Source organism: Haematobia irritans, chromosome 4 (assembly GCF_050003625.1).
Source record: "Haematobia irritans isolate KBUSLIRL chromosome 4, ASM5000362v1, whole genome shotgun sequence".
Lineage (NCBI taxonomy): Eukaryota > Metazoa > Arthropoda > Insecta > Diptera > Muscidae > Haematobia > Haematobia irritans.
Window position 1 is genome coordinate 153,763,138 of NC_134400.1, and position 27,063 is coordinate 153,790,200.

A 27,063-nucleotide genomic window follows, 5' to 3' on the forward strand; every position below is an offset into this window, starting at 1 on the left:
CTTTAGAACATATTTCCTATGATATTCTGGCAATTTTTTTAGGCTTTTACCACCACTTCTAGATAGCGCAACCATGTAGAGCTATGGGCCAAGAATTTGGCGTTTGCATCACGATAATGAACCGTCTCCAGCGGCAACCGTTCTTCGTGACCAGTTCGGCAAAAATTCGCAATCACCATATAAACCAATGTGCAAATACATTCATATGCCAACAATAGTAAATTTTCTTTAGGTGTAGATAAATATCCGTCTGGCCAAGCTTGCTGATTACATACTTACATGCTTCTATTTGAAGAAGCCTCATGATCTTAACAGATAAATTGAAAGATAAGAGTTTTCATTGCAATAATCATCATTGGCATGGATCCGTAACTGTTTGATATGCAGTTGAAATTTTCCACCTCGAACGAAAGATGATCGGGAAAATGCAGATACTCTATGTAAGTAAAACAAAGAAAAGAAAATTCAAGTGAATTGGTCGAATAATAATATTAATATTGCTTTAAGGACAGATTGGTATTTTATTGATCATCGGTAGCCATATTACATGGGCGAAGTGCAATGTTTGTCTGACTGAAACCCAAATGACTTGCGTTTCCAAAACAGAGTTCCGAGTATGTTCCAACAATTTGCCTTTAGGTCATGTTAACACATGCCCAGAAGGCTTTATTTGTTCCACAGCAACTCCAGTAATATGCCGACCTAGTGGTCAAGGATTCGAGTCCACTTGTGGCGAGTGTAATAAATGTAATCACGATTTGACCTTTGCCTGTACTGGAGTCAAGACCTATGCCTTGTGCTTGGGTCAGAATAAGCCTTCGGCCATTGCAACCGGCACTTGTGGTGAGGGTTTTGTTTGTAACATCGATTCGCCGCAATTGTGTGTGAACATGACTGGAGGAGTAAGTCATAGGATTAGCGTTATAAAGACTTGGATTGTCACCATTATCTTCTCTATAATTTCTCCTCGCAAATATCTAGATACGATCTACATGCCCTTTGGATAATGAAATTACTACAGAACGCACTGCCTCTACGACAACGGTACCCACACAAATTCAACTTGATACCAAAGACCAACATGAGACCCCAACGGCAGATCCTTCAGAGACATTTGCTCTATCGACATGTGAAAGTGTGAAGATGAATACCCGAATTCCCTTACCACCGGATATGAATATGGACTGTAGAAAGTAAGATTGTACTAGAGAGAGAGAGAGACAGATTTAAATACTTAATGGTTTCCTGAACATTTTCAGTTACATTCAATGTTTCGTGGATAACTTTGGCAAATGGTTCGGAAAGATACTATCCTGTCCCTATGGCCGATACTTCAATCCAATTACTCAGTCTTGTGGCTTTATAAGACCCTTGGAGTGTAGTGTGCAACAGCTATCGAACTATTTTAAGAAATTTTCTATAGTTGGTATTCAAAAATTAGTTTTTGAATTGGAAACTTCTAAGAATAATTCCAATAATTATAATATTTTTTAGGAAATGTATTTCAACAAAGTTAATTTACATAAATAAATTAAATAAATCAAATAAATATGCTAAAATAAAATGAGGCTTGATTTCTTTTAGTAAAGGGTGATAGGTCAAAATTTGGTCAAGGGAAAACGCGTGTAAATCGGTGAAATCGTTTATTTACAAAATCAAATTAAATTTCTTTTTCAAGTTCAATTAGTATAAAATTCAGGAAAAATATTCAGTTAGGCTTTCGCTTTTCCAAATCCGAATTGCCGGGCCTCACGCTTGACACCTGCCATCAGATTTTGTACAGCCACCTTGTCCACCTTCTTCGCCGCAGAAAGCCAGTTTGCCTTGAACTGCTGCTCGTCCTTAGCAGTTTTTTTGGTCTTCTTTAGGTTCCGCTTGACAACAGCCCAATATTTCTCAATTGGTCGGAGCTCTGGCGTGTTGGGAGGGTTCTTGTCCTTGGGAACCACCTGCACGTTGTTGGCGGCGTACCACTCCATGGCCTTTTTACCGTAATGGCAAGATGCCAAATCCGGCCAAACAGTACGGAACAACAGTGTTTCTTCAGGAAAGGCAGCAGACGTTTATTCAAACACTCTTTCACGTAAATTTCTTGGTTGACAGTCCCGGAAGCTATGAAACTGCTGCTTTTCAAGCCACAGGTACAGATGGCTTGCCAAACCAGATATTTCTTTGCGAACTTTGACAGTTTTATGTGCTTGAAAATATCTGCTACCTTTCCTCTTCCTTTTGCCGTATAAAACTCCTGTCCCGGAAGCTGCTTGTAGTCGGATTTTACGTAGGTTTCGTCGTCCATTACCACGCAGTCAAACTTCGTCAGCATCGTCGTGTACAGCCTCCGGGATCGCGCTTTGGCCGTCGTATTTTGTTTATCATCGCGATTTGGAGTCACTACCTTCTTGTAAGTCGATAGTCCGGCTCGTTTTTCGGCTCGATGCACGGTTGTAGACGATACATCCAGCTTATTTGCGGCATCTCGGTGAGAGAGGTTAGGGTTTCGCTTGAAACTACCGGCAACTCTCTTTGTCGTCTCAGCGGCTTCCGGTTTTCGATTTCCCCCCGATCCAGACTTCCTGGCTGTCGACAAACGTTCCCCAAACACTTTAATTACATTTGTAACGGTTTATTTGGCAACTTTTAGCGATTTTGCCAGCTTTGTGTGCGAGTGGCTCGGATTTTCGCGATGCGCGAGCAAAATTTTGATACGCTGCTCTTCTTGCTTGGACAGCATTTTGACAACTGAAGAGTGAATTCCAAAATATAAATAGGAGCAACATTCTACACACACACACATACCTTCAAAATGAGGGGTGTTCAGGTTTTTTAAATGCAAAATTGAAAGAAATACGTCAAGTTTATATTGACCAAATTTTGACCGTATCACCCTTTAATAGTATTAATATTCTTTATTCAGACATAATAATATATGATATATAATTTATTTTACAATTTACTTCTAAAATATTTAAATGTTATATTATATGTACTAAAAAAATATTTTGGGGCTGTGACAATGATGTCGTGAGTTGGTGCAACATTGTCGCACTTATTATTCATTAGTTAAGAGTTCACGACATAGGGTGGCAGACTTTAGATATTCAATAAGATGTGGTCAATCATAATAATGGTATGTTTGCATCTTGCGTTAGGGCAGCTCTTCCAAAAATCCGTTGCCTAATATCTTTCAGGACAGAAAATATTCGCAGAATATCCTGCTGATTGCAGTGCGTTCATGATGTTGGTAAAAAAGTGTTGTATATAAATCCTTCTCCAAAAGGACTGCATCGGAAGTGGAAAAAATTGATGGGGGATTCCGGGATGCGCGATTTAAAAGAAATGTTTGTGGAACAACTTCCAATTTTTAGTATATCTCGCTCCTTATGTTCGTTTCAATATCGATTGCATAACCTGGACTACCATTTTGTGGTTTTAGGATCCGTCAGAAATTATCTTTGTAGCTTGTCAACATCTTCAAAACATTCAACCACCCAAACTTGAGCTGAATATCCTTGGATTAACCTACAAACTTCCCGGAAATGTTTCCATTTCAAAACGTGCTATGCATATACACGCACAGAAAAAAACATTTTGGCCACAGTTGCCGCATCCATTTAATGCTTATCTAGAGCATGTAGTTGTATTTGTCCTGTAAAAACTGTTTTTGTAAACATAATTTTCGAGCAGAGAAAAATGTATGCTGGCAATGAGCATTTAAATGGTTCTCAAATGTCGCAAATATGTTCTATTATTTAAATGATAGAATTTGAGACCATTACATGGTCGGGAAAATCATGTACCTGATCATTCAATTTTTTTTTACTTTTTTGCATGTCTAGAACCATTACATGGTCATAAAGACCATGTACATTGTTTTCGTGATCATTTAATTTTTTCACTTATTTGCAGTGAAAAGAATTTTATAAAAACATTGAGCAAGTACACACGATTTTCATATTACGTGTCAGTCGTGAGTTGATTGTTGCTTGGAATAGACTGAGAATACGGAATTACTGTGTTTTGTGTTAATTTATTTATTCAGAAGTGGCACGTGGTTTAATGGTGGTTTAATCTTCTTGCAATTTGTTGAAAATACCACGCACTTGGGAGTGGCGGAGACGACCCATCAAATGATGGGCTCAAAGTAAATATGGAATGATTACCTATTGTTGAAATTGAACCAAAATAGGGTGTGTAAAATATGTGGTGCCCGACATTATAAATACAAATAAACAATGAATTAGTTTATAAATAAATAAATAAAATTAATTTTGTGTTTCCTTTTCTCAAGTGGCGTCCTTTTTCGACGACGACAAAAGTTTTTTCATAAAGATCAAAACATTTTAGGTTGTGACCATGTTCTTTTAACTGGACGAAAACCATTTTTGACGAATACCATAACATTTTAGATCATGACCATAGTCTTTTGACTCAAACAAAATTCTTTTTACCAATACGAGGGCAGTTCGGAAACTTCTTAGCCTAGCACAAAAAGCGCGGTATAAACAGAAATAGTTAAGTGTTTTGGAAACGTCCATTTCTGTTATGAACACATGTTACATTTTGTTTCGATCTGGCAACTCCTTCATATAGAAACAGGTGTTCAAAAAAGACGCATCCGCACTTTTTTTACAATGGAAAAATTAGAAATGCGTTCTGACATTAAATAATTACATAAAAAGGTTTATCAGGACAAGAATTTCATAATGATATGGTGAACGTGTTAGGTGAAAGTGCTCCTTCATATGCAACAGTAAAACATTGGGTTGCTGAATTTAAACGTGGTCGTACAAGCATTGAAGATGAACCACACGCAAAGAAAAAAAACGTTTGGAAAACGTGTACCGAAAACGTTTTTCTTTTGTTAGAGTTTTTTGAATTGCTTCGAAAATTTTAAACTTTTATCACCAAAAAAATTCGTTTGTTACAAAATTTTTATGTTTTCAATAAAAAAAGTTATTTTTGAAATAACAACACAGTCCATTTCGTTTATATCAAACACTGTTCTTTTCTGACTTTAGGTCTTTAATAAGACACATTTTACAGTTCAAAATTTAATATAGTACAATGTAATGTTGAACATTTTTTCGGAATCTTCCGAATATATCTGGAATATATGTAAAAAAAAACAAAAGCAAAAAAAAAAACTTTGGCCGAAGCAGGGATCGAACCCACGACCCTTGGCATGAGAGTCGGACGTAGCTACCACTGCTCCACGGTGCCAAACTAAATGTTTTTTCCGGTAAATAAACTTTGTTTATTCGGTTCGTGGGCGCCGCAAGCTATGCTATATAAATATAACTTATATGGATATTTATCTATTGATGACCATAACAGGTACATAGCTCAGTGGTTAGTGTGTTGGCTTACAATGTGCATGGTCCGCGGTTCGATTCTCCGTCCAGGCGAAAGGTAAAAAAAAATTTAAAAATTTATAAAATCGTATAATTTCTTCTACATTGTTGGTATTACAGAAAAAGGTGTTAAGAACTAAAAATCCTCGTGGATGTGAGAAAGATGTGAGGGACAATGCAATTTGCAAGAAAATAATGTTTTTATGAAATTTATGAAATTGTTTTTACATCCTGGAAAAGAATAAACGTTTATCACAAAAAGTATATACTTTTCTTCCAAATACACTTCCTTACAGCGAAAAGCAAATGAGAAACGAACTTTGTTTGTCTAAAATTTCGTTTGGGAGGAAAGAATTATTTTTTTGCGTGCACGTAGTGGACGTCCGAAAACAGCAACAAAAACAGAAATTGTAGCCAAAGTGCATGATATGGTATTAAATGATCGACGAATAAAAGTGCGTGAAATTGCTAATACCATGGGCATCTCAAATGATCGAGTCAATTTAATTTTGCATGAAGAACTACAGATGAAAAAGCTTTCTGCAATATGGGTGCCGCATTTGTTAACAGTCGATCAAAAACGCATAAGAATGAACATTTCTCAAGTTTGTTTTGAGCCACCGTGGTGCAATGGTTAGCATGCCCGCCTTGCATACACAAGGTCGTTGGTTCCTGCTTCGACCGAACACCAAAAAGATTATCCCACCTCAGTAATGCTGGTGACATTTCTGAGGGTCTCAAAACTTCTCTATGTGGTTGCACTGCAATGTGGAACGCCGTTCGGACTCGGCTATAAAAAGAAGGTCCCTTGTCATTGAGCTTAACATGGAATCGGGCAGCACTCAGTGATACTCAGTGAGTTCACCAATGTGGTATCACAATGGACTGAATAGTCTAAGTGAGCCTGATACATCGGGCTGCCACCTAACCTAACCTAAGCTTGTTTGGATCGGATTTTAAAATGGATTTTAAGTGTCGTTTCATAACTGTTGATGAGACATGGATCCACCACTATACTCCAGAGACAAAAGAACAATCCAAACAATGGACTGAAGCTGGAGGAAGTGCCCCAAAGAAGGCAAAAACAATTCAATCGGCTGGTAAGGTTATGGCAACGGTTTTTTGGGACTTCAAAGGTATTTTATGGATTGACTATCTGCAAAAGGGTAAAACAATAAATTCAGAGTACTACTGCAACCTTTTGGATCAATTAAATGTATAAATTCGAGAAAAACGTCCTGGCTTACAACACAAAAAAAGAATTTTTCATCAAGACAACGCACCAGCGCACAAGAGTGTTTTAACAATGGCTAAAATCAATGACTTAAAGTACGAGTTGCTTGACCACCCACCTTATTCTCCAGATTTAGCTCCCAGTGACTTTTACTTGCTCCCAAATCTAAAAAAAATCCTTGCTGGCAAGCGTATTACCTAAAATGAAGATGCAATTACAGTTGTAAACCACTACTTTGAAGACCTTGAGGAAAACTATTTTAATCAAGGGATAGAATTGCTAGAAAAGCGTTGGACTAAGTGTATCGAAGTTTCAGGAGATTATATTGAAAAATAAAAATATTTTTGAAAAACTAACTATTCTCCTTCATTGATAGGCTAAGAAGTTTCCGAACCGCCCTCGTATAATAACATTTTAGATGAGGACAATTTTATTTTTTTTTAGAACCATGTTCGCAGAGCCAACATGGTTGCAGGTGAAAATGTTACATGGTTGCCGCTAAAATAGCTCCTATCATATTATTTTGCTCTTCGAATAAGATTGTGACTATCATGTTTCTTCTATGCGTGTGGCTTTAAATCTAGGATCAATTAAATTAAAATTAGAATACAGATCCCTCTTCGCAGTATATTAATATAGCTATGCACGAACAAACAAACAAATTTTTAAAAATCAAAATTATAACGGAAACTTCAAAAAGCAATACGACTGTGACTTATTGTATTTAGCATAAATTTATACCTGGGCGAAGGTACATAAAATTCACCCCGGCCTAAATTTCGGCCCTATGTCATTGTTTCAATCTAATCCTATAACAACGAAATTACTTACACCTTTGCAAACATTAAATATATGCGTCACTTTACAAAGGCCAATATTTTTAATTGCTATTTAAACAAAATGTACGATAAGATAGAAAACTTTAATAAAATCTTAATGGATGCATTGTGATTCAAAGAATGCATTCGAATATTTAGTTGAGTGATTACCAGCTCAGCAAGAAGATTATGGATATTTTCCAAATATTTTTAGTAAGTACGAGAAACTATATGAAATTGTAAATTCCTTAGCTTTTTCTCCTTGACAGATCATATTTTTATTGGCCCACAATATTAGATACTTGTGGGCCAATTGCAATGTTTGCCTAACTGCAACACAAATGGCTTGCGTTTCCGAAACGGAATTTCAGTTTTGTGTTAGTAATCTACCCATGGGTCCTGTGAGTAGATGTCCAGATGGATTTATTTGTACCACCACTACAACGGCCATATGTCAACCAAATGGCATGGGATTTGAACCCACATGTGGGGAATGTAATAAATGCAACTCTGCTTTAACATTTGCTTGTACCGGAACCAATACTTATGCCTTATGTTTGGGTACAAATGTTCCATCGCCCATTGCTACTGGTACTTGTGGCGCAGGCTTGGTTTGTAATCTCAATTCACCTCAAATATGTGGTGATCCCACCAATGGAGTAAGTTTAGAGTCCATATAATCCATATAGGCGAACTATACGATTCATTATTGCTTTCTAGAATCCGGCCACTTGCCCCGCAGTATATGATAATAGTACTACTCCAACACCAACACCAAATCCAACCCCAAGACCTACCCCGATTCCAACAACTGGACCAACCACTGTTCATCCAACTATCAATCCTCCCTCATTTGCCCAATCCTTTTGTCAAAATGTCAAGATCAATGCTCGAATGTCTTTGCCGGCAAATATGAATAAGGGTTGCAAGCAGTAAGTAAATTATTAATACCATTGAAAAGCATGGAAAACTAGCACAGAAAGCCCAAAGTGCGGCGGGGCCGACTATATTCTCTTTACCTCTTTGTAAGTCAACGCAGTCGATTCAATCCTAAACTGATCAAATTTGCTAAGAGTTAGGTTAGACAGCCCGATATTTTCAGGCTCACTTAGGCTTTTCAGTTCATTGTGATACCACAGTGTTGAGCTTCTCTCTCATCAATGAGTGTTGCCCGCTTCGATGTTTATCTCAATGACAAGGGATCCCGTTTTTATAGCAGAGCCCGCACGGCGTTCCACAGCATTACTGAGAGGGGATAACACACTGCTGAAATTTTTTTATTTTATTTTTTTTTATGTTTGGTCGTAACCGGGTTTTCGGGAGCCACCGTGGTGCAATGGTTAGCATACCCGCCTTGCATACACAAGGTCGCAAGTTCGATTCCTGCTTCGGCAGAACACCAAATAGTTTTTCAGCGGTGGATTATCCCACCTCAGTAATGCTGGTGACATTTCTGAGGGTTTCAAAGCTTCTTTAAGTGGGTTCACTGCAACGTGGAACGCCGTTCGGACTCGGCTATAAAAAGGAGGTCCCTTGTCATTGAGCTTAACATGGAATCGGACAGCACTCAGTGATAAGAGAGAAGTTCACCAATGTGGTATCACAATGCACTTAATAGTCTAAGTGAGCCTGATATATCGGGCTGCCACCTAACCTAAACTGGGATTTCACCCATGACCACTTTTATGCAAGGTGGGCGTACTAGCCATTGCACTATAGTGGCTCGTAAGAGTTATATCTATCGAAGCCGATTTCAGAAAAGTTCAGCACAAATTTTATGGAAACCGTATGTTTCCAAGACTTCCACTTCAGCATCCTGCCTTAAGAACCGCATCAATGAAAAACAAGTGAAAGGACTAAAGACGGGCGGGTTCGGCTATATTATAACCTGCTCCACTTAGTAGAAGTACATACCATCTCAAATTCTTCAAATTTGTTGGGTGCTATATATAAAACCTTATATTCCCATAAATATATCTAAATCGGAACCAATTTTTGTCATATAAGTGCATATCGGGCAAAAGGTAGGATTATATTCTGACCCAAAAAGAAACATGTGCCAATATGAAGATGATTGCACCAAAACTGCGACCTTGATTACAAAAATATGTTTACAGACAGACGGACATGGATTGATCGACTGAGAGACCGGCTCTGAGTCTATACGGTCATGTGTCTATTTTGTATCCTTATGGGTATTGCAAACATATGCAATTAATTATAATACTCTGTTCCACATAGGATTGCCAGATGATAGTTGCCGAAATCCGGGACATTGCGCCGTACATTCCGGGATTTATCGGAACAAGCAAAAATAGTCACATTTTTCGAAAATATTTGCCCATATTTTATCACTTGATAAATTTTCATAAATGCCATGGATAGTCGTTATTATCTGCAGACTTTGAAATTCCTAAATATGTTGGAGCCTCTGAAACTTTCTCCCATGATTTTATATCAAACATAAATATGCTTGGAAAAATTTGTTTTTTTTTTAAAAAGGAAACCTAAAGTCATATTTACAGACATATTGCTTTCGGTTTTGGCAAACAAATTTAAGGTCTGAGATGACAAACGCTGCTTCTTTTGTAGTGCCTTTAGATACTGGGAATTTGGATATCGCGATGGACATGGTTGGGGTATATTTCGCATCAGAGTTGGCAATTGTTATAGTGTCACTAAAGAGTCTATGGTAGTGATAGGGATAAAATCGAACTTTGAAATGTTGGCAGGGAATATAGACTTGACCTATATTTGTAAAAATGCATTTCACAGAAAAAGACAGTGATTTAATTTGTTTCTCATAGTGATGAGATTGAATGAAATGGTACAAAATCTGACACACAAATGTACATTTAAAAATTATGAAAATACAAAACCCAAAATATCTTTGAAATCGATTTAATTTCAAATCGCTTTCTTTTCTAAGAAATTGAAAAAAATAAATCATATGAGTAATTGAAATTCTGGATTTTTGAAAAATTTTGTGAAAGATTCGGGGCACTTACTGGAGACGAAATTCCGGGACAATCCAGGCGAATCCGGGCATATGGCAAGCCTAGTTCCACAATGCGGTACAAGGTTTAACGAATAATTACTCGTTTTGTTTGTTATTGTTGATTTATTCTTCAATCAGTATTGTTGTTTTTGATTTCAGCTTAAAACCTTACATTGACTAAACTACAAGTATAGCTTAACAAACAGAGGAAAAGTATGCTAATCAAATTTATTTGGGCAAAGCCCTATAGACTGCAAGACGGAGCTGGTTCGGAGTTACCACATTCCTCATCAGCATCCCCTACTTGCAACAAAACTATCAACCAATTATTAGAATAAATTCGGTTAATTCACTAAACCCAAACTGAACTACACTTGAACCTCCCGAAAAAAGGTTTTTGATAGTCGGCTTTGCCTAAACAAATTTGCAAGCATATCTCTTTTCCTTTGTCAAAGTCAAATCATCGATTTGAGTACAAATAATTACTTCTAATAAATTTTCTTGAATTTGCTAAAAAAAAATAAATTTCTCTGACCGACATTTGACAAATATTGATAAAAACTATTTTATAAAATTTGGTAAATGTGTATTCACAAATTCCAAGTAGAATTATTTTGATAACGCGTTACCCATTATCACGGTTATCGTTGGATCACCTTCTTAAATTTCTAAAAGATATGGAGAATTATTAAAATGGGCCACTCCCGTTATTAAACCAAACAAGTATATACAGCACTAAGTTCGGCCGGGCCGAATCTTAAATACCCACCACCATGAATCTTTGAAATTTCAGGAGGGCTTGAGGACTTGAGGACACTACCCGAAGATAAATTTAAAGATTTCACCTATGAGGACTATATCAGATTCTGGATTTAGAAGAACCATTTTTGTTTGAGTTTTAGAGGAATCTCTTGTAAGTGTGCAAGAAAATTATAAAATAACGTCTTGATTTGAAATCTTAAATCTGTAGAAATAAAATCAGAAAATTCTACATTGCGTTTCAAGCTATTTTCATGATCATTGCGCCTTCTACACCCTCAAGAAGTGAAGTCGGTCTATATGGAGGCATTACCAAATGGACCGATAAAAACTTAATCCGATACACATTTTTGTGAGCCTAAAATACCAGAATATTTACAATTTCAGGCAAATCAGATAAAAACAACGGTTTCTAGAAACCCAAGGAGTTAAATCGGGAGATCGTTCCTATGGGGGCTATACTAAAATATAGACCGATACTCACCGTTTACGGTACACCTCTTTATGACCCGAAAATACCTCTAGATTTCCAATTTCAGACAAATTGGATAAAAACTACGGTTTCTATAAGCCCAAGACCCCAAATCGCTAGGTCGTTTTATATGGGGACCATACCAAAACATCGACCGATACTCACAATTTGTGGCACACGTATTTGTGGTCCTACAATACCTCTAGATTTCCAATTTCAGGTAAATTGAATAAACACTGCGGTTTCTATAAGCCCAAGAAATAAAATCGGGAGATCGGTCTATATGGGGGGCTATATCAAAACATTGACCGATACTCACTATTTTCGGCATACCTCTTTGTGGTCGTAAAAAACCTCTGGATTTCCAATTTCAGGCAAATTGGATAAAAAGTACGGATTCTATAAGCCCAAAACGAAGAATCAGAAAATCGGTCTATATGGGGGCTCTACCAAAACATGGACCGATACTCATCATTTTCGGCACAACTCGTTATGGTCCTAAAATACCTCTAGATTTCCAATTTCAGGCAAATTGGATAAAAACTTCGGATTATAGAAGCCCAAGAAGTAAAATCGGGAGATCGGTCTATATGGGGGCTATACCAAAATATGGACCGATACTCACAATTATTGGCACACGTATTTGTGGTCCTACAATACCTCTAGATTTCCAATTTCAGGTAAATTGAATATAAACTGCGGTTTCTATAAGCCCAAGAAGTAAAATCGGGATATCGGTCTATATGGGGGCTATATCAAAACATGGACCCATACTCACCATTTTTGGCACACCTCTTTATGAGCATAAAATACCTCTAGATTTCAAATTTCAGGCAAATTGTATAAAAACTACGATTTCTATAAGCCCAAGACCCCAAATCGGGAGGTCGGTTTATATGGGGACTATATCAAAACCTGGACCGCTATAGCCCATCTTCGAACTTGACCTGCCTGCAAACAAACGACGAGTTTGTGCAAAATTTCAGCACGATTGCTTCATTATTGAAGACTGTCGCGTGATTACAACAGACAGACAGACAGACAGACAGACAGACAGACAGACGGACAGACGGACATCGTTATATCGTCTTAGAATTTCTCCCTGATCAAGAATATATATACTTTATATAGTCGGAAATCGATATTTCGATGTGTTACAAACGGAATGACAAACTTATTATACCCGGTCACCATTCTATGGTGGTGGGTATAAAAATAAATGATACCATATAGCAAAATGCAGAACAAAAGGTACATTTTTTCAATTACACTTTCCTTTTTAGTGTTCACATAAAACCACGAGCCATTTCTGAATAAATAAATTAACACAATACACAGTAATTCCGTATTTTCCGTCCATTCCAAGAAACAATCAACAAACGAATGACGCGCAAAATGAAAATCGTGTGTACCTGTTCAATGTTTTTATAAAATTATTTTCGCTGCAAAATAATTAAAAAAATAAATGGTCGCGAAAACAATGTACATGGTCTTTATAGCCATGTAAAGGTTCTAGATATGTCTATACGTAAGCTATAAAAATACTGTTTTCCCTGCAAAAAAGTAAAACAAGTATATACGGCCGTAAGTTCGGCCAGGCCGAAGCTTATGTACCCTCCATCATGGATTGCGTAGAAACTTCTTCTAAACACTGCCATCCAGAAACGAATTACTTAAGTTGCGGTAACGCTTGCCGATGGCAAGGTATCTTAAAACCTGCTAACACCATCTTCTAAATTGTATGTAAGTCCATACGTGGTATATATTAAATCAAAAAAGATCGATCCAATACGTATATAATTCACTTTGACAAAGTAGACATACAATTTTGACAAAATTTTCTACAGAAATAAAATTTTCACAAAATTTTCTATAGAAATAAAAATTTTGACAAAATTTTCTATAGAAAGAAAATTTTGACAAAAATTTCTACACCGAAAGAATTCTCTTCGTTAATTTTACGAAGAATTCTTCATTAACTATTCTTCCTGAGTTCTTCATTAAAATAAAGAAATTTTCATTCATTTTCGTAAATAATACGAAGAACATTTTACGAATATACGAAACTTCTACGAAACATTCTACGTTAACTTTTCTTCGTACAAAGTTCATACTTTTAACGAAACTTTCTTCATATTTCATGAATTTTGTGAAGAAGTTTTTACGAATATTTTATGAAACATTCTGTGTTAAAATTTCTTCATAAAAAGTACGAAACATTTTCTTTGAAATAACGAAGAAGTTTCATTGAAGTTGTAAAATGTCCGTTCGCGCTATTAAATTGTCTTTTATAATGTGCTTGAGTGTATTCCTTTATTCTATTTTTTATGCAAGTCTATGCTACTTCTCATTTGAGTGATAGCGCGCTATGAATAAAAGTGAAGCAATAAAACAAAAAATTATTCAAAAACTTAAGATGTAAAGTAGTGATGTCATTTTTCACACTTGCAACTACAACCAAATGCACTTTCGACTATAAATTTTTTTTCTAAAAGTTCGACCATTTTTCAGAAAAAAGTACGGAAGTTTTTCATACAAAGTACGAACATTTATTATAAAAACTACGAAAATTTTTCATAAAAAGTACGAAACATTTTCATAAAAAGAACGAAATTGTTTCATAAAAAGTACGAAGATTTTTCATAAAAAGTACGAAGATTCTTCATAAAAAGTACGAATTTTTTTCTTACAAACTACGAAAATTTTGGAAGAACTTTTCTTCGTAAAAAGTACGAAATATTTCGTACTTTTAATGAAAAGTTTCTTTGGTTGTAAAACAATGACAAATTTCGTACTTTTAACGAAATTTTTCGTTCTTTTTACGAAGAAAATTCTTTCGGTGTACAGAAATAAAATTTTAACAAAATTTTCTATAGAAATAAAATTTTGACAAAATTTTTTATAGAAATAAAATCTTGTTAGATTATTTTTGGCTCGAGTGGCAACCATGATTATGAACCGAATAAAATTTGAACAAAATCTTCTATAGAAATAAAATTTTTACAAAATTTTCTATAGAAATAAAATTTTGACAATGATGAAAATTTTATTATGAACCGAATAAAATTGTAACAAAATTTTCTCTAGAAATAAAATTTTGACAAAATTTTCTATAGAAATAAAATTTTGGTAGATTATTTTTGGCTCTAGTGGCAATATGATTATGACCCGATATGGACCAATTTTTGTGTGATTGGACCAATTTTGATATGGTTGGTAGCGACCATATACTAACACCACGTTCCTAATTTGAACCGGATCGGATGAAGTTTGCTCCTCCAAGAGGCTCAGGAGGTCAAATCTGGAGAACGTTTTATATGGGGGCTATATATAATTATGGACCGATATGGACCAATTCTGCCACGGTTGTTAAAGATCATATACTAACACCATGTTCCAAATTACAACCGGATTGGATGAAATTTTCTTCTCTTTGAGGCTCCGCAAGCCAAATCTGGGGATCGATTTATATGGGGGCTATATATAATTATGGACCGATGTGAACGAATTTTTGCACGGTTGTTAGATACCATATACCAACACCACGTACCAAATTTCAGCCGGATCGGATGAAATATGCTTCTGTTAGAGGCTCCACAAGCCAAATCTGAGGGTCCCTTTATATGGGGGCTATACGTAAAAGTGGACCGATATGGCCCATTTTCAATACCATCCGGCCTACATCGATAAAAAACTTTTTGTGCCAAGTTTCAAGTCGATAGCTTGTTTCGTTCGGAAGTTAGCGTGATTTCAACAGACGGACGGACGGACGGACGGACATGCTTAGATCGACTCAGAATTTCACCACGACCCAGAATATATATACTTTATGGGGTCTTAGAGCAATATTTCGATGTGTTACAAACGGAATGACAAAGTTAATATACCCCCATCCTATGATGGAGGGTATAAAAATTGAATGGTCAGGTACGTGATTTTCCCGACCATGTAATGGTCTCAAATTCTATCATTTAAATAATAGAACATGTTTACAGCATTTGAGAACCATTTAAATGCTTATTGCCAGCATACATTTTTCTCCGCTCGAAAATTATTTTTACAAAGACAAAATACATGGTTTTCGCGACAATTACATACTCTAGATAAGAATTAAATGGATGCGGCAACCATGTCCAAACATGCTTATTCTGTGCGTGCAGAGACTCATAAAAAACGAACGGCAACCAATCAAACAAAATCCAGAAATTACTTTTCTCCTCTCATCGCGTACTTTCAACTGGGATAAGTGATGTTTTGTTTGGAGTCAAAAAGTTGAATATTGCGTCACCGTGTAAGTGACCTCCTTGTTATAGCTGAGTCCGAACTGTTGATAAAACCACTTTGAGAAGCGTAGAAATTTGATCACCCCAAACATTTTTCAAGAGCAAAATGTTATTTGTGGACGGTGATCATGGAACAAAAATCTTGTTTTCTCGGCAAACACGGTTGCCGAAATAAGATACATAATTTCGAGAAAATAACATGGTTGTGACAAACATGTCACAAGCGTCCAAAAATAAGATTTTACTTTTGAAACATGTTTGGGGTGATCATATTCCTTCTCTGGGTGAATGTCACCAGTATAACTGAGAAGGAATAAGCTAGAGGTGTGAACGTGACACGAAATGGTCCTGAATCATGAACAATTTCGTAACTCACGCGTGAGTAGTGAGTCACGCTGATGGCAACGGCGTGAGTGTGCGTGATCGTGATTAACAAACCAAAAGTCGTGCGTGAGCGTGAGTCACGAAAATAATTTCTTCGTGAGTGTGCGTGAGTAAAGAATTTCGGAAAAATACGCTCACGAAAAAAATCCCTCCCACGGACACAACACGCTTATGAGATGAATTCATTTACAATTTTAGTGACACCTGGGATGTTGAGAGTTTCATAACGCTCTCGATTTTATTCATGCTCAAGTGTCCAAACACGTCCCTACGGTAAATTTCGTTCCTCCGAAAAGAAAACTCTTCTTCCAGTGTAACCTGCCAGCAATTGATGTTGGATATAAGCCTCAATTATAATACATACGAGGGTGGTTCGGAAACTTCTTAGCCTATCAATGACAGAGAATAGTTAGTTTTTCAAAAATATTTTTATTTTTCAATATAATCTCCTGAAACTTCAATACACTTAGTCCAACGCTTTTCTAGCAATTATATCCCTTGATTAAAATAGTTTTTCTCAAAAACGCTTGCCAGCAAGGAATTATTTTAGATTTGGGAAAGTCACTGGGAGCTAAATCAGGAGAATAAGGTGGGTGGTCAAGCAACTCGTACTTTAATTCGTTGATTTTAGCCATTATTAAAATTGTTAAAATTATTTTTTGTGTTGTAAGCCAGGACGTTTTTCTCGAATTTGGACATTTAATTGATCGAAAAGGTTGCAATAGTACTCTGAATTTATTGTTTTACCCTTTTGCAGATAGTCAATCAATAAAATACCTTTGAAGTCCCAAAAACCCGTTGCCATAATCTTACCAGCCGATTAAATTGTTTTTGCCTTATTTGGGGCACTTTCTCTAGCCTCAGTCCATTGTTTGGATTGTTCTTTTGTCTCTGGAGTATAGTGGTGGATCCATGTCTCATCAACAGTTATGAAACGACGCTTAAAATACATTTTATTTCGCTTAAAACGATCCAAATAAGCTTGAGAAATGTTCATTCTTATGCGTTTTTGATCGACTGTTAACAAATGCGGCACCCATCTTGCAAAAAACGTTTTCATCTGTAGTTCTTCATGCAAAATTAAATGGACTCGATCATTTGAGATGCCCATGGTATTAGCAATTTCACGCACTTTTATTCGTCGATCATTTAATACCATATCATGCACTTTGGCTACAATTTCTGTTGTTGTTGCTGTTTTTGGACGTCCACTGCGTGGTTCATCTTCAATGCTTGTACGACCACGTTTAAATTCAGCAACCCAATTTTTTACTCTTGCATACACTGTTAGAAAAATATGTTTTTCATATGTTCCGATATAAACAAAATGTGTTTCGGGCACAATTTTAAAACACAATATATTTAAGTGCAAACATATAATGTTCCTAAACTAACACAAAATGTTTGGGACATCTATGTTAATATGTTAGAATATATTATGTTTGGGGCATGAATGTTTCATAAAAATCATATGTGTGAATGCAAACATATATAAATTTACAAATTTCGACTAAATATACATATGTTGTGATATTTTATTCAAAGCGACAGAGAGAGTATAGAGAAAGAAATAGAGATGGAAACCGGAAGAGTTGACAAAAGATATCAACATAACACAGCGAAAGAATCAAAAGAGAACAATTTCTGTGAAACCGCTTGTATGTTGTTTCGGAAAACTGTTTTATGATAAGGCCAAAAAATTGATATGCTTAAGTCTAAATATTATTTAATTTGAATAAGTCTAAATATTATTTAATTCGGAACCAAGAGAATAGACATTTGAAAAAAAAACAAGTATATACAGCAGTAAGTTCGGCCGGGCCGAATCTTAAATACCCACCACCATGAACCAAATAAAGGGTGATTTGTTAAGAGCTTGATAACTTTAAAAAAAAAAAAAAACGCATAAAATTTGCAAAATCTCATCGGTTCTTTATTTGAAACGTTAGATTGGTCCATGACATTTACTTTTTGAAGATAATTTCATTTAAATGTTGACCGCGGCTGCGTCTTAGGTGGTCCATTCGGAAAGTCCAATTTTGGGCAACTTTTTCGAGCATTTCGGCCGGAATAGCCCGAATTTCTTCGGAAATGTTGTCTTCCAAAGCTGGAATAGTTGCTGGCTTATTTCTGTAGACTTTAGACTTGACGTAGCCCCACAAAAAATAGTCTAAAGGCGTCAAATCGCATGATCTTGGTGGCCAACTTACCGGTCCATTTCTTGAGATGAATTGTTCTCCGAAGTTTTCCCTCAAAATGGCCATAGAATCGCGAGCTGTGTGGCATGTAGCGCCATCTTGTTGAAACCACATGTCAACCAAGTTCAGTTCTTCCATTTTTGGCAACAAAAAGTTTGTTAGCATCGAACGATAGCGATCGCCATTCACCGTAACGTTGCGTCCAACAGCATCTTTGAAAAAATACGGTCCAATGATTCCACCAGCGTACAAACCACACCAAACAGTGCATTTTTCGGGATGCATGGGCAGTTCTTGAACGGCTTCTGGTTGCTCTTCACTCCAAATGCGGCAATTTTGCTTATTTACGTAGCCATTCAACCAGAAATGAGCCTCATCGCTGAACAAAATTTGTCGATAAAAAAGCGGATTTTCTGCCAACTTTTCTAGGGCCCATTCACTGAAAATTCGACGTTGTGGCTCGTTAGTAAGTCTATTCATGATGAAATGTCAAAGCATACTGAGCATCTTTCTCTTTGACACCATGTCTGAAATCTCACGTGATCTGTCAAATACTAATGCATGAAAATCCTAACCTCAAAAGAATCACCCTTTATTAGGGTTTCCTTTGAAATTTCAGGAGGGCTTGAGGACTTGAGGACACTTCCCGAAGATAAATTTAAAGATTTCAACTATGAGGACTATATCAGATTCTGGATTTATAAGAACCATTTTTGTTTGAGTTTTAGAGGAATCATTAACATCTCTTGTAAGTGTGCAAGAAAATTATAAAATAACGTCTTGATTTGAAATCTTAAATCTGTAGAAGTAAAATCTGGAAATTTTACATTGAGTTTCAAGCAATGTTCATGATCAGAGCGCCTTCTACACCCTCAAGAAGTGAAGTCGGTCTATATGGAGACATTACCAAATGGACCGATAAAAACTTAATCCGATGCACGTTTTTGTGAGCCTAAAATACCAGAATATTTACAATTTCAGGCAAATCAGCTAAAAACTACGGTTTCTAGAAGCCCAAGAAGTAAAATCGGGAAATCGGTCTATATGGGGGATATACCACAATATGGACCGATACTCACCATTTTCGGAACACCTCTTTATGGTCCTAAAATACCTCTAGATATCCAATTTCAGACAAATTGGATAAAAACTACGGTTTCTATAAACCCAAGACCCCAAATCGGGAGGTCGTTTTATATGGGGACCATACCAAAACATGGACCGATACTCACAATTTTTGGCACACGTATTTGTGGTCCGACAATACCTCTAGATTCCCAATTTCAGGTAAATTGAATAAAAACTGCTGGTTCTATAAGCCCAAGAAGTAAAATCGGGAGATCGGTCTATAAGGGGGCTATACCAAAATATGGACCGATACTCACAGTTTTCGGCACACGTATTTGTGGTCCTACAATACCTCTAGATTTCCAATTTCAGGTAAATTGAATAAAAACTTCGGATTCTATAAGCCCAAGAAGTAAACTCGGGAAATCGGTCTATATGGGGGCTATACCAAAATATGGACCGATACTCACCATTTTCGGTACACCTCTTTATAGCCCTAAAATACCTCTAGGTTTCCAATTTCAGACAAATTTGATAAAAACTACGGTTCCTATAAGCCCAAGACCCCAAATCGGGAGGTCGTTTTATATGGGGACCATACCAAAACATGGACCGATACCCACAATTTTTGACACACGTATTTGTGGTCCTACAATACCTCTTGATTTCCAATTTCAGGTAAATTGAATAAAAACTGCGGTTTCTATAAGCCCAAGAAATAAAATCGGGAGATCGGTCTATATGGGGGCTATACCAAAACATGGACCGATACTCACCATTTTTGGCACACCTCTTTACGGGCATAAAATACCTCTAGATTTCAAATTGCATGCAAATTGGATAAAAACTACTATTTCTATAAGCCCAAGACCCCAAATCGGGAGGTCGGTTTATATGGGGACTATATCAAAACCTGGACCGATATAGCCCATCTTCGAACTTGACCTGCCTGCAGACAAAAGACGAGTTTGTGCAAAATTTCAGCACGATTGCTTCATTATTGAAGACTGTAGCGTGATTACAACAGACAGACAGACAGACAGACAGACAGACAGACGGACAGACGGACATCGTTATATCGTCTTAGAATTTCTCCCTGATCAAGAATATATATACTTTATATAGTCGGAAATCGATATTTCGATGCGTTACAAACGGAATGACAAACTTATTATACCCCCGTCACCATTCTATGGTGGTGGGTATAAAAAACAGCATATGTTTACGCCTTGAGAGCAGCATTTTATGCATGTGTGGACATGTGCTTTGTTTATCATTTTGGCATTATGGGCACAATTTTTTTCTTGGTTCGTTAAAAGAAATCAGGGGTCTTCATAAAAATAACGAAAGGGCACTATACTCTTTTTAGAGTTGGGACAGTAAAATGAAATAAGGAGGAAAGAGTACAAAATTACACAGTAAAATGTGTAAAAACAAAGTTTAGTTCCTCTTTATTAATAAGTAGTCCACGAGGAGTTGACGGACACCTTCAAATATAAAAGCGGGCATTAAGTTCGAGTTTTGCAGCTAAAACAATTTAAAAAGTTTATTTTCTTTAAAATGAATTATTAAAGAAAAATAAAAGGCATTTTAGAGCGATGGTGTTAAATGCTAGGAAACAACTGTTCACGCCTAAATAAATTTATGTTTATATTATAAAATTATTTATGTATGTTTATACTCGACTCTACATTCTTCTTTTGTTAGAGTTTTTGAATTCTTTCCAAATTTTAAAGTTTTGTACCAAAAACAGTTTTTTGTTACAAAATTGTTATTTTTGCAAATAAAAAAAATAATATTTTATACAAAAATCAGTCAATTTCGTTTATATCAAGCACTATAAATCTTTAATAACCCACATTTTGAAGTTTCATTATAAAATATAAATGTGTAAATTAAAAAAAGTGTTCGGTCGGAGCAGGGATTGAACCCACGACCCCTTGCATGCAAGGCAGACATGCTAACCACTGCTCCACGTGGCAAACAAATGTATGTTTCAGTTAAATAATGTTATGTTTGCATGGACTCGTGGGCGCTGCAAACTATGCTATATAAATGTAACTTATAACGATATTTATCTGCTGGTGACTATAACAGCTACGTAGCCCAGTGGATAGTGTGTTGGCTTACAGACTGTATCGTCCTCGGTTCGATTCTCCGTGCAGGCAACAGGTAAAATTTAAAAAATTTATAAAAGTGAATAATTTCTTCAACATTATTTGTATTACAGAAAAAGGTGCCAAGAACTAAAATATTTTGTGGAAGTGAAAATTACGAGTATGTTAGGGAATGAGCACCATCGTCTTTGGGAAAAATTCTTCCAAGCATATAATATTTTTGGGCTCAAAATGCTTCCAACATATAATATGTTCACATAAAACAAACATATTAATGTTTCGGCAGTATCCAATAATATATGTGCTTCCTGCAAAATATGTTTGGAACATTAGTTAAAGAAGCGATTTTTTTTGAGGGTGTATGAACCATGAAAGTGAAAGTGCTCCACCTAACACATTCACCATATCATTATGAATTTCTTGTCCCGATAAACCTTTTTTTATGTAAATAACATTTTTAATGACAGCACGCATTTCTAATTTTTCCATTGTAAAAAAATTGCGGATGCGTCTTTTTTGAACACCTGTTTCTATATGAAGAAGTTGCCAGATCGAAACAAAATTTAACATGTGTTCATAACAGAGATGGAAGTTTCCAAAACTCTTAACTTTTTTCTGTTTATACCGCGCTTTTTGTGCTAGGCTAAGAAGTTTCCGAACTGCCCTCGTAATATTAATTTTAATCTTTTCAACATTATTATTATATTTATGTTCCTCTTGCTTTGCATACATTATAGATGCATGAAATCCCCAAATTTAACACACGAAAAATACTTATAATGCTGATTTCTTATCGTAAGATTTAACTGGCTTATGGTACTTTATTACTTATAACCAAGAAAAACTGCATAAAGATAAGTCGAACAAATGTGAAATGTACAGTTTAGTAGATACAGTCATCCAAATTACAAATATGGATATTCTCATCAAATTGGCTTTTGTAAGAGGTTTTTGTTTTTTTTTTTTGTTTAAATAAAAGCAGTATTACAAAACATTAGTATTCAGTTACAGGTAGTGATATTTGTGACAGGTAGCTCTGTCATTCATCCTATCAACGCTGAGGATAAGTGCAACATTTGTTCAAACACTACCAATATTGTTTGCATATCGAAAAGTGAATACAGAATTTGTGAAAATAATACAGGATCTCCAAACATATTTCGTTGTCCAAATAATTTTCATTGCTCATCCGAAATGGATGATGGTATTTGTTATTCCATTTCTTCGGGAGTTCCACCAAGCTGTACTAGTTGTCGGCAATGCAGTATCCACTCGATATTTACCTGTACTAGTCCCAATACATTTGCTCTATGCTTAGAAACGAATGTTGTCTCCCCTAATGCGACTGGAGTCTGTGCCCCTGGTTTGGTATGCAATGAAGATTTGCCAGAACTATGTGGCGATCCTGAAGATGGAGTAGGGTCTGAAATATTATATGTGTTCAAAAATTAAAATGAGATTCCTTTATATATAGATTTTACCATCTTGTCCATGGTCCGATATAAATATCTACACTACATCTGTATCCCTTTCGGAATACGCTCAAGGGTTTTGTAAAGCTATACAAATAAATAAGCGATTTGCTATTCCGTACGAGCTAGATCCAAATGGTCAAAGGTAAGGATATCAAGGGAAGGAGATTTTATTGAGCTATATCAGTGTACAATTAGCTTCTACTTTGATTACCTGTGTCCAGGGATGGTATGTATCAAACTTTTTTAGGTTTGCTACTGTCGCAAAGTTGTAAACGTCACAAACGCGTCGTAAATATAGAAAAAGCAACAAACGTTGCAAACTTTAAAATATTTCAGTCGAGTCAGCTGGACAGGGAATTCGATGATATCCAAGATGACGATATGTTGGAAGAAGTTTCAATTCTCAGGAATGCACAGTGGTCGGTGCTATATGGAGTTAACGGCCAAAAATACTTCCAGTATAGGTATCATCGTGATACTTCGGTCACGGCTTTATAATTATGTCAGAACTATTTAATGATAAAATGGAATTGATTGATGACGTTTTGGTATATCTCCCGATTTTACTTCTTGGACTTCTAGAAACTGTAGTTTCTATCCGATTTGACTGAAAATTGAAATCTAGAGGTATTTTAAAACCAACAAGTATATACGGCCGTAAGTTCAGCCAGGCCGAATCTTATGTATCCTCCACCATGGATTGCGTAGAAACTTCTACGAAAGACTGTCATCCACAATCGAATTATATTTATTTTACAATATTTATTTATTTATTAAACTTATAGTAAATATAAGAATAATAGAGAAAAAATCTAGCATTAGCTACTTAGGCTATCAGCTAAATCGAATTACTTGGGTTTTGGTATCTTAAAATTTCTTAACATCGTTTTCTAAATTGTGAGTTAGTCAATACGTGGTATATATTAGACAAAAAAGTTATGTGTAGCTAAGTCTACAAATAATTACGAATCGACATGGAAATTGAATTATGGAGGTCGCTCCGGAGGTCAAATCTGGGGATCGGTTTATATGGGGCCTATATATAATTATTGACCGATTTAGACCAATTTTTGCATGGGTGTTTGAGGCCATATATTAACACCACGTACCAAATATCAACTGAATCAGATGAATTTTGGTCTTCCAAGAGGCTCCTGAGGTCAAATCTGCTGATCGGTTTATATGGGGGCTATATATAATTATGGACCGATGTGGACCAATTTTTGCATGGTCATTAGAGACCATATACTAACACCATATACAAAATTTCAGCCGGATCTGATGAAATTTGTTTCTCTTAGAGGCTCCGCAAGCCAAATCGGGGGATCGGTTTATATGGCGGCTATATATAATTATGGACAGATGTGGACCAATTTTTGCATGGTCATTAGAGACCATATACTAACACCATATACCAAATTTCAGCCGGATCTGATGAAATTTGTTTCTCTTAGAGGCTCCGCAAGCCAAATCGGGGGATCGGTTTATATGGCGGCTATATATAATTATGGACCGATGTGGACCAATTTTTGCATGGTTGTTGGAAATCATATACTAACACCATGTACCAAATTTCAGCCCAATCGGATACCATTTAATTCATTATTAATTTTGATTTATTTCGATAGAAGTTTTCTTTTTTATACCCTCCATCATAGGATGGGGGTATATTAACTTTGTCATTCCGTTTGTAACACATCGAAATATTGCTCTAAGACCCCATAAAGTATATATATTCTGGGTCGTGGTGAAATTCTGAGTCGATCTAAGCATGTCCGTCCGTCCGTCCGTCCGTCTGTTGAAATCACGCTAACTTCCGAACGAAACAAGCTATCGACTTGAAACTTGGCACAAGTAGTTGTTATCGATGTAGGTCGGATGGTATTGAAAATGGGCCACATCGGTCCACTTTTACGTATAGCCCCCATATAAAGGGACCCTCAGATTTGGCTTGTGGAGCCTCTAACAGAAGCATATTTCATCCGATCCGGCTGAAATTTGGTTAATGGTGTTGGTATATCGTCTATAACAACCATGCAAAAATTGGTCCACATCGGTTCATAATTATATATAGCCCCCATATAAACCGATTCCCAGATTTGGCTTGCGGAGCCTAAAAGAGAAGCAAATTTCATCCGATCCGGCTGAAATTTGGTACATGGTGTTGGTATATGGTCTCTAACAACCGTGCATAAATTGGTCCATATCGGTCCTTAGTTATATATAGCCCCCATATAAACCGATCTCCAGATTTGGCTTGTGGAGCCTCTAAAAGAAGCAAATTTCATCCGATCCGGCTGAAATTTGGTACATGATGTTGGTATATGGTCTCTAACAACCATGCAAAAATTGGTCCACATCGGTCCATAATTATATATAGACCCCATATAAACCGATCTCCAGATTTGGCTTGCGAAGCCTCAAAGAGAAGCAAATTGCATCCGATCCGGCTGAAATTTGGTACATGGTATTGGTATATGGTCTCTAACAACCGTGCAAAAATTGGTTCACATCGGTTCATAATTATATATAGCCCCCATATAAACCGATCCCCAGATTTGGCTTGCGAAGTCTCCAAGAGAAGCAAATTTCATCCAATCCGGTTGTAATTTGGAACATGGTGTTAGTATGTGATCTTTAACAACCGTAGCAGAATTGGTCCATATCGGTCCATAATTATATATAGCCCCCATATAAAACGTTCTCCAGATTTGACATCCGGAGCCTCTTGGAGGAGCAAAATTCATCCGATCCGGTTCAAATTAGGAACGTGGTGTTAGTATATGGTCGCTAACAACCATACCAAAATTGGTCCAATCACACAAAAATTGGTCCATATCGGTTCATAATCATGGTTGCCACTAGAGCCAAAAATAATCTACCAAAATTTTATTTCTAGAGAAAATTTTGTCAAAATTTTATTTCTAGAGAAAGTTTTGTTAAAATTTTATTCGGTTCATAATAAAATTTTCATCATTGTCAAAATTTTATTTCTATAGAAAATTTTGTCAAAATTTTATTTCTATAGAAGATTTTGTTCAAATTTTATTCGGTTCATAATCATGGTTGCCACTCGAGCCAAAAATAATCTACCAAGATTTTATTTCTATAGAAAATTTTGTCAAAAGTTTATTTCTATAGACAATTTTGTTAAAATTTTATTTCTGTAGAAAATTTTGTCAAAATTTTCTTTCTATAGAAAATTTTGTCAAAATTTTTATTTCTATAGAAAATTTTTTGAAAATTTTATTTCTGTAGAAAATTTTGTCAAAATTTTATGTCTACTTTGTCAAACTGAATTATATACGTATTGGATCGATCTTTTTTTTAAGATACCTTGCCATCGGCAAGCGTTATCGCAACTTAAGTAGTTCGATTCTGGATGGCAGTGTTTAGAGGAAGTTTCTACGCAATCCATGATGGAGGGTACATAAGCTTCGGCCTGGCCGAACTTACGGCCGTATATACTTGTTTTGTTTTATTTATTTAAAGTTTCACTTAATTTTATACTTTTTCACACTGCAAAATTCAACTGCTTACTTATTCTCTCGTTTGAAGCCGTTCTTAATCTTTATTGTCTAATTTCAGTTTATTGTATAATTTAAAATAATTATATTCCTTATTTTTCAGTTACATTTACTGTTTTTTGACAACCAATGCTACATGGTCTGGCCAGATATATACATGTCCTGGAAGCACATACTTTGATGATCAAACAAAATACTGCGTTGTAAAAAAACCAGTTGGATGTTGAATTACTATATGTCATTATTGCGTATTTGAACATAAACATTTAAATAAATTTAGCAAATAAATAAATGATTTATTTTACTTCTGTTTTTGATAACATTTAATGCTACCAACGATTCAAAATTGAAAAAAAAAATAACTTAGAAAATTGCCTCA

At 35.9% G+C, this 27,063-nt stretch overlaps 3 protein-coding genes across 3 annotated transcripts; all 3 read left to right on the forward strand.

Annotated features, from left to right (window-relative positions):
- Positions 1-326: 326 nt before the first annotated feature.
- Positions 327-1,564, forward strand: LOC142232723 (uncharacterized). The gene is made up of 4 exons (XM_075303372.1): positions 327-440; positions 513-902; positions 982-1,193; positions 1,260-1,564. Exons 1-4 carry the CDS (start codon positions 414-416, stop codon positions 1,492-1,494), a joined length of 864 nt encoding a protein of 287 aa, XP_075159487.1. The 5' UTR covers positions 327-413; the 3' UTR covers positions 1,495-1,564.
- Positions 1,565-7,500: 5,936 nt separating this feature from the next.
- On the forward strand, positions 7,501-26,988 carry LOC142232725 (uncharacterized). Its single transcript, XM_075303374.1, has 4 exons — positions 7,501-7,616; positions 7,673-8,062; positions 8,124-8,335; positions 26,788-26,988. The coding sequence occupies exons 1-4, from the start codon at positions 7,593-7,595 to the stop codon at positions 26,909-26,911; spliced, it is 750 nt and encodes a 249-aa protein (XP_075159489.1). The 5' UTR covers positions 7,501-7,592; the 3' UTR covers positions 26,912-26,988.
- LOC142232726 (uncharacterized) lies at positions 22,447-23,869 on the forward strand. Its single transcript, XM_075303375.1, has 3 exons — positions 22,447-22,622; positions 22,694-23,098; positions 23,157-23,869. Exons 1-3 carry the CDS (start codon positions 22,557-22,559, stop codon positions 23,301-23,303), a joined length of 618 nt encoding a protein of 205 aa, XP_075159490.1. The 5' UTR covers positions 22,447-22,556; the 3' UTR covers positions 23,304-23,869.
- Positions 26,989-27,063: the final 75 nt, after the last annotated feature.